The sequence below is a fragment of the Aegilops tauschii genome, chromosome 4, assembly GCF_002575655.3.
Source record: "Aegilops tauschii subsp. strangulata cultivar AL8/78 chromosome 4, Aet v6.0, whole genome shotgun sequence".
Classification (NCBI taxonomy): domain Eukaryota; kingdom Viridiplantae; phylum Streptophyta; class Magnoliopsida; order Poales; family Poaceae; genus Aegilops; species Aegilops tauschii.
In genome coordinates, this window is record NC_053038.3 from 71845654 (window position 1) to 71854113 (window position 8460).

General features: G+C 47.6%; 1 protein-coding gene across 1 annotated transcript; it reads left to right on the forward strand.

Annotated features, from left to right (window-relative positions):
• The first annotated feature begins 1432 nt into the window (after positions 1 to 1432).
• LOC109742213 (uncharacterized) lies at positions 1433 to 3289 on the forward strand. The gene has a single exon (XM_020301303.3). The coding sequence runs from the start codon at positions 2059 to 2061 to the stop codon at positions 2917 to 2919; it is 861 nt and encodes a 286-aa protein (XP_020156892.2). The 5' UTR covers positions 1433 to 2058; the 3' UTR covers positions 2920 to 3289.
• Positions 3290 to 8460: the final 5171 nt, after the last annotated feature.

The window sequence follows — 8460 nt, forward strand, 5'->3', positions numbered from 1 at the left end:
TATCAGCATCCCTTCATCACTGGATAGGAATAGCGACAGATGTTGCCTAGACGGTGGCTTTTGTCTTACTTTTGTATGACTTTATAAGGTCTTGTGTGAATAATTAATAAAGTGGTTGCATGTATCGTCCAGATGCAGAGGCCGGTGGTCCTTCTCCATTTAAAAAAAAAACACCTCAAAGTCGACCATGGACATGCATACGAAACTGGGAGAGACAGGGGGCGGGCAAAAGGCATGTGAAACGCAGCAGGCAAAGGTAACCCTTAGAAAGAAGACTGAAGTTAAAAGAAAGACCGAGGAAGAAGACTGGAAACGAAAGACACGCACGCTCTTCCCAATCCTATCTACCACCACCCAGACCCAGGCACGCGTAGATCCAGCCACCAAACGCAGCAAAATTAACTCACAAACGCCTCACCATCTCTCCCTCACCTCCAGTAGTCCAGTCGTCCACTACCCGCGCACGAACACTGCACTGGGACGACATTTGGACCCGGCCCCTCCTCAAGCCAGGTGATTAAATACACGATGCTCTATTCGGCACAACAAAATAATAATAAGGCACAGTTGATTACGTGATGAGTATACGTACGGCGCTCATGTGTAGGAATCATCATGTTGCGCGTACAGACATTGAATGGGCCATTTAGTTTAGCGGCCGGGCATCAAATGTGTTCCTTTTGTTCAGGGGACTTTTTTTTTTTTTTTTGCGAATGTTCAGGTGACCTTTCATCATTCCACTAATTGGAGGTTGATCTTCGATCCACCCAATGCACAACGAACAGTACAGTGAATTCTTGCTTCCATTTTCCCCGCAAATATTTTCGCCGTCGTTAAGATATGAAACAAGTATAAGTAATTTTCTTTCTTTCCCTGCAAACATCTCCGAGCGACGGCTGATCTACGTTGCTTTCAACCTCCTCCACCTCCAAATATAAATGACATGTAAGGAGAAGAAGCGCAGCGGCAAGCGGAAGATTCAGGGTACAAAGCTCCCTGAATGCAGTACGTACATGGTATTCCCTCCGTTCCGAATTACTTGTCGCACGTATGGATGTATCTAAATGTATTTTAGTTCTAGATACATTCATTTCAACGACGAGTAATTTGGAACGGAGAGAGTACGTTCGTAGGTTTCTCGAAACCGGATTCTGAATGTGTATGGCAAGAATGAAAGAAAGGCAGCCAGCTGCTAGCTGGCCTTGCATCTCACTCGTCCTCCCTTCTACGGATAACCATTACATGCGTGTACTGGTGTACATGCCACATATCACCCACTGCATACGTGCCCAAAACGTACATCGTGTACGTATATGTTATGTGCAGTACGATCTTATACGAGCCCACCACATCACTTCAGTCTTCAGTGCTGTACAATTGAAGCAAGACTTTACAAGAGTATGCGTTAACATTGTTGCTTTCTCTCTTTAGTTTTTTTTTTTTTGAGGATCTAATTTCTCTCTTTAGTTGAAAAAAAAGTTAAGCTATCTGCTAGCACATGTATGTTTGTTGCTAACTAACATTGTTAATTTGTCCACTAGCTCGAAACAGAAGCCAAGTCATCTAATATGTTTAACATATATGGTAGGATTGCACCTACTAATCAGATTGAGCGCAAAGATGGCGAAATTAAACTATTTCTGTGACGCCAAAATTAAAGGCCTGCGTGCAGGATTTAGGAAATAGAGCACTAGAGAAGACAAGTCGCAAACCAACACGGTATCTTTGTTTGGTCCTAATTAACTAGTGCGCGTAACCATAAAATACATCTGCAATTTAATTTGTGTGGATGGGCCTCATTTGATTTTTGTGGAAACGAAGCTGCATGGATTCCATCAGGGCCTGCTTTACTCAGTTTTAAAATTCATTTTTGTACGGAGATTTCGCATGGATTCCGGACGTGCTTTACTTAAAATCGTGCTGCCGTGCCTACTCTGAAGAAATAATGTTTTCAAGTCGGGAATCAGAGGCACTATCCGCGGCAATTCAATGAACTTCTAAGCAGCCTTCGGTTAATCATTTTATAATAACGAATCAACTTTGCAAATAAAAAGTAAAATGGAGGACCCATTCCCTTGGCACTTAGCAGCCAGAAAAGAGAGAAATGGAAAAAGGAAAGGAGATATATATAAAAAAGGACAAACGAATAAGCCAGTGGTACATGTAATTTTGATAAACAGAAGGGCCTCAAATGCTAATAGCTCCACCATAGTATTTAGTGTACGTATTTATCTGCCCCTTGTGTTGTGTCCCCGCCTTGCCCACACTCGGCTACCATCTAGCCAGCTACCAGCCTCCTCTCTCGTGCCCATGACGACCCGGACGCAACCACCACTGCCGACGCGGCCGGCTCAGGCTCACCGGCGCCAACGCGCGGCCTCCCACTCGTCCTCGTCGTCCTCGTCGTCGTCTTTCTCCACGGCCTCCTCCACCGCCTCCTCGCCGTCGCCTTCCCCGCGCACCACCTCCATCCCCTTCTCCTGGGAGCACCACCCGGGCATCCCCAAGAGCCACTCCTTCCTCCGCGGCGCCGCGGACCCTGCTGCCTCCCCGTCCGCGCCGCTCCCGCTCCCGCCGCCGATCCGTGCGCCGCCCTCCCGACGCCGCGCCAACCGATCGGCGCCGGGCGCTCCCGGCGCCGCCGCCGCCGACCCCTTCGCCGCCGCGCTGGCAGAGTGCACCAGGGAGCGCACCAACGCCATCGACATCGACGCGCTGTTTCCTCCTAAGCCGGCGTCGGCCGTCCGCGCCGGGCCGCGGCGGTGGTCCATCGCCACTGGCGGGGTGGTAGGATTACTGGACCTGTACGGCTGCAAGAACGCCATGGGCGTCGCCGAGGGCGCCTTCGTCGTACGCCGGCCGGTGGTGGCCGTCGGGCGGGCGGGCCAGGGCCGTGCTGGCCGGCCCGGCAAGAGATAAGGGCCCTTCCGAATTCTGAGATCCATCAACTGTGTGGGCTCAACCAGGTACATAAATAATGGATGTGTGCAGCGAGCGAGTGGTGGGAAAATATCGAAAAGAAATCTCACCTTTTCTTTTCGTTTCTTTTTATTTTCTTTTGGTTGTACTTTGATGGTATTCTCAATTCTACTTAGTGGATGTGATTCATACATATAATTGAGAAAAAGTGATATATCAACCGATATATCTTATATGGCTCTTTGTATATATATGTAAATAATGCATGTGTCTTACTACCATGTTTAAATAGTCAAGCTTTTGCCAAATTTTCGAAATTATGCTGTACGAAAACATGATGCTTTTGAGTAATATATCTATTTTTGGTATATTTACAGTAATATCTAAGTATATAAACCTTCTCAAAGCTTTAGATTTCTTTGGCGAGTGTTCAAGAATTGCGCCGCCTAAAACTAGGCGTCAACAATTTGAATACGGGGAGAATTCAAAAGTAACCAATAGATCGTTGTTGTCTCTATATGCGTGCATAATGCAAACTTATTGATTCGGTGGTTAGGAGGATTATTGTACCATATCACATTAGGGAGCAACCTCTAGCTTAGAGGCCATGCGTGACGGAATATTTCTTCATGGGAGGCAACGAGGTGATTTCTTCTTTTTCACCACGAAGTCTTCCGACCCATTAATAATATGCAACACAATACAAAAGTTCTCCAAAAGTAAAAAAAAAAAAACAGCTGTGTCCATGAAACACATTGCGGCCACTACAAGCACTGAAGCGCATCGAAAGCGTCTGGCCAATTGCCCCTGCTTCAGTGAAGTGAGGAAAATATTGTAGTACACATCTAAGAAGTTGTCGTGCTAGCAAAAACCAGAACAATAACTGTTACCGACGATGAGAAGGGTAGATCAGAAGGGCCATACCTGCAAACACATCAACGAAGACGAGTGCCGGCCAAATCCAAATGGATCCGCCTGAAATGAACGACGGGCAGATCCAAGAAGATCCACCAAAGACCAGCTTCGATCGAATTCAAGAAGATCTAACGAAGACACACCTTCATACATTGTCCGTCAGCGCTAGGCAATGTCGTTGCTCAACATTTTCTTATTCTTTGCACTTACACAAATTCTAAAGGCTAGAACCCACATTCTCAAAAAAAAAATTAAGGCTAGAACCCACATTCTCTAGTTAAGAATAGTTATTTCCGGTGGTTTGATAAATATTCAAAACCCACTATTACTGAGAACCAACGATCAACCTTCTATTGTTAGATACGGCGACTACAGCGCTTACGCAGTGATTCCTTGTCAAGGTGTTGCTTGTGGAGATATTTCTCGTAATCTATGCGTTGTCCAAGACAATGGATAGTGTTGCTGCGTGTGGTTAGTCACCTCCGATTTCTTTGTTTCTTTTCTGATTCCCTTTATCTTTTTGTTGTATGCATCCCCAATATTTTGACTAGGTGTGAATAGTACTCCCTTCATTTTTGTATACAAGGCCACAATCTAGGATTAGGCTGGCCATAGTGGGGTAACATAAGTAGTATCATGCACTTGGGACTCACAAACATGCTTATGTGGCAGGCAATTAAAGAAGAGAGAGATGGTCATGGTAACATAGGTAGATACTGTAACATAATAAATGTTATGCTAATATGTGTCATGCATGGCAAGAAATGAGATTACCTACGATACTAATATATGATATTATGCATTATGGATGTAGTATCATATATGATACTCCCCACTATGACCAGCCTTACAGGTACCAATGTAAAATTTAATGCCTACTTTACAAGTCAGCTTTTCTTCTTGTTTACTGGAATCATTAATACTCCGCATGTATGCAAAGAAACTGAGTGGAGGAAGTAGCTGACTGTCATTATGACTACATGCATACAAGCATTAAACAGGTTGTTAGTATGAGAAAATATCATTAAGTTTGCCTCGAATACTGTTGGTGGCCTTGTATAGATGCAAAATGTATATTCCATAGTGGCTTTGTATATTAAAATGGAGGGAGTACGTTGTTGCATAAATCAGGTGTAATTGATATTATATTGATATTAATATGCTACACATTGGTGGAAAAAAATTGAAGCAAAAGAATGTGGAAAAAACCATATAGCGCGACGAAAAAATGTGGCATTATTGGCCGTCCTGCCTACCGGAGAACAGAATCGCTTGGATCTATCCCACTGGCCGAAGCGGATCCGAAACGTTTGTTAAATGTTCGTGGGGACGTTCGACTGCCCGTGGCCGTGCATTATTTGTCGAGTAGCTGTGCTCCATTCACTAAATTTCTAAATCTCTGAGGCGATGCGGGTGAGGGTGGGCAGACAAGTCTATAAGTTAGCCATAAAACTTCATCGGGATCGCCGCAAGCCGGCGTATAGTAATGGCTGGCAACAGGAAAAGCAGATGGATGTCACGTCCCTACTACTTGCTAATTTGAGTTCAAATGCGTATGATTGATCAAGTCGGCACGTTGCTATCTGATACTCGAAATAGTTCGGATTTTACAACGAAAAAATAAATTGCAATCAAAGTAGGATTTGGCATGTCTCCGGGCTCTCTTGCTGCTGAGCTCCTTCCGTCTTCTATTTCTTGTTACCTGAAGTTTTAGTGTTTTTCTAAAAGCTACTCCCTCCATCTCATAATGTAAGATGTTTTTTGACACTACACTAGTGTCAAAGAACGTCCTACATTATGGGACAGTGGGAGTAAAACTTTACTTAAGTTTGACCAAATATTAAAAGAAATGCTGATGTATATTGAATGAAAATATATCTTATAGGGAATAATGAAACTAATTCAGTATAGTAGATGCTAATATATATCTATATACAAGAAATTTGACCTAGGACAAAATTAGAACCTTAAGTAATTTAGGATGGAGGGAGTGTTTTCTGAATATTGAGAATTAATTTATAGTGAATTCAACTTACTAACTTAGATACAATCACTTTTGAAATTGCAAGTGTTCCCGCAATTTTTATTTTTTTTGCAAGTGGCACTTACCCTATGTTGCCGAGCTGCCACTGTCTTTTGCAGTTCTTCATTGCTTTTAGCATCCGGTTTGGGAGGAAGTAGACAATCACTTGTCAGCACAATTTGCAACAATAGTTGGTCAAACTAAAAGAATTTGATATAGGACAATGTTAGAACTTTAAGTCATTTAGAACCGAGGGGTTACTTGTCATGATATGTAACATTCACAAGTAATTTATAATTAAATTCAACCTAACTACTCCCTTCAATCCATAATGAGTGTTCTGGTTTTAGGTCAGACTTGAACTAAAACTATGACACTTATTGTGGATCGGAGGGGGCAACTTACATATATCATCAGTTTTGGAATTGCAACAGGAACATATCCCATGGATGCCAGCTGACACTGACTTTTGTAATTCTTCACCTTCTTTGGCATTCAGGTCGGGAGGAAGAAGATAGTTACTTCTCCGCACAATTTGCAACAAATAGGTTGCAGTTAAATGACTACGCCCATCAATCACTAACGCCGTCGACTACCTTTTCTAAAGAAAATTATAATTATTTTTTTATTTTTGTACATCAAGCACATAATCATATATTTGGACCGAATTTGGCAAGAGTACTTGTCTTTTTTTAAAGGAAGAGTACTTGTTATAAATGGATGGTTTCCTCCTGGTAGGCCTTTTGTTGTGCCCCCCGCAAAAAAAGGTCTTTTGCTGTGAAGAAAACACAATACAAAAATAGATGTGTTTGGACCTGAGTGCAACAATCTACTTTAGAATAGTTTCATGGTTCAATATGTAGTTGCCGCACTGGTCAATATTACCCCCTCTGGCACATTGCATTCTAATTTTCCGTGATAACATTTTGATCATTATTTTAGTAATAATACCCTTACAATTACTAAGCTCCTTAGGAAGAGATGTCTAGGAGAGCCCCAATGTTTTTTTTCCTCGAAATGGACCCTGCCTGTAAGGCACGATTGGATCATGGTTCCAACACTACGTAGCCAACAGGGCTGCGTGTTGAGTAACGTGATTGTATTAGGAAACATAGGTTAGACTAGAAAATATTCTGGCTTGCCTTGTAATTCAAGTAGATCATGTACACCTATATATGCTCACGAGGCTCAAGTGATACATCAAACTATTCCACCAATCCCTCTCTCCCTTCTAACATGGTATCAGTTTTCGGGTTCTAAACCCTAGCCGCCGCCGCTTCCGCACCTGCGCGCCGCCCCTAGGGCGGTCGGCCTTCATGACCACCGCCGGGGGCCGAGCCGCCCGTATCTAGGGTTCGTCCGCCGGCCTTGTTGGCCGGCTGCCCTAGAGAGTCCTTTTCTTGAGCCCTTGCTCCGGGTTTTTTCGCTCTCTCGCCGGTCGTTTTGATCGGCGTTTTTTTTTTGGTTTTCCGATCTAATCTTGATCGGTTTGCGTCGCCCGCCGCCGCCGTCGACCCCCGTGCGCCTCTACTCCGATCCCGGCGTGACCCGCCGGCCTCTCCTTCGACCCGGCGGCCACGCACGCCGAGGTGGCCCGTCGAGGCCAGCCCGCGCGTCGGTCCGCTCGTCGCCCTGCGCCGGCCGTCACCGCCTTGCTCCGACCGGAACACCTGCATTGCCCCGACCCGGCGGCCTCGCGCCATGCGATGGCCAATCATAGCCGTCGCTCGTGCGCCGGCCCGCCCATCGATCCACGTCACCTGCCTCCGCCGCGTCTGCACGGCAGCCCGGCGGTCTACCTCGTCGGCCTCGTCCTCGGCAACGTCAGGCTCGTCGGCTGCCTCAACTCGGGCGCCGCTGCTCCGTTGGTCGCTCGGGCCTCGCTGCCCGGGCGGCAGCGCTGCTTTGGCAGCCCGGGTGCCGGTGCTGACAAGCTCGTCCGCCCGACGTCCCACGCCATCCGTCGTCGTCGGCCTCATCGCGGACTCCGCCGCCACCCCGCCTCCACCGGGCGGCGTCCCCGACCTCGCGCGCGATCGGCTTGATCACCCGCTCGCCGCTGCGGTCCGGCTCATCTACGCCGCGCGACCGACCTGCCCTGTCGGTTACGCGCGCCTTCGCAGGTCCGGTGAAGATCGTCCCGAGTACCGCGCGCCTCTCCGCCGATCGAGCATCGGGCTGCCGTTGCGTCGCCCCGTCGGGCCACAGCGCCGCCGCCCCGTGGTTCTCCTTGCGGCTGCATCGACTCGTGCGTCGCCACTGCGTCGCCCCTTCGGGCTGTAGTGCCGCGATACGCGGTCCCCGCCACCGCCCCGAGGCCGTCCCGCGGTTGCACCGACTCGCGAACCGCCGTTGCGTCGCCCCTTCGGGTCGCAGCGTCGCGGCCCGCGGTCCCCGCCACCGCCCCGAGGTCTTCCCGCCGTCGCCCCGACCCGCCCGCCGCCGCTGCGTCGCCCCTTCGGGCCGTAGCGCCGCGACCCGCAGTCCACTCCGCCGTCACCACGCGTCGAACTCCCGTGGTATGCGTTGCGCCGTCTCCCTTGGCGCGGGAACGCCACCGTCCGCGCCGGTCTTCGTCATGCTGTCAGGGTTCTTCGCCTACT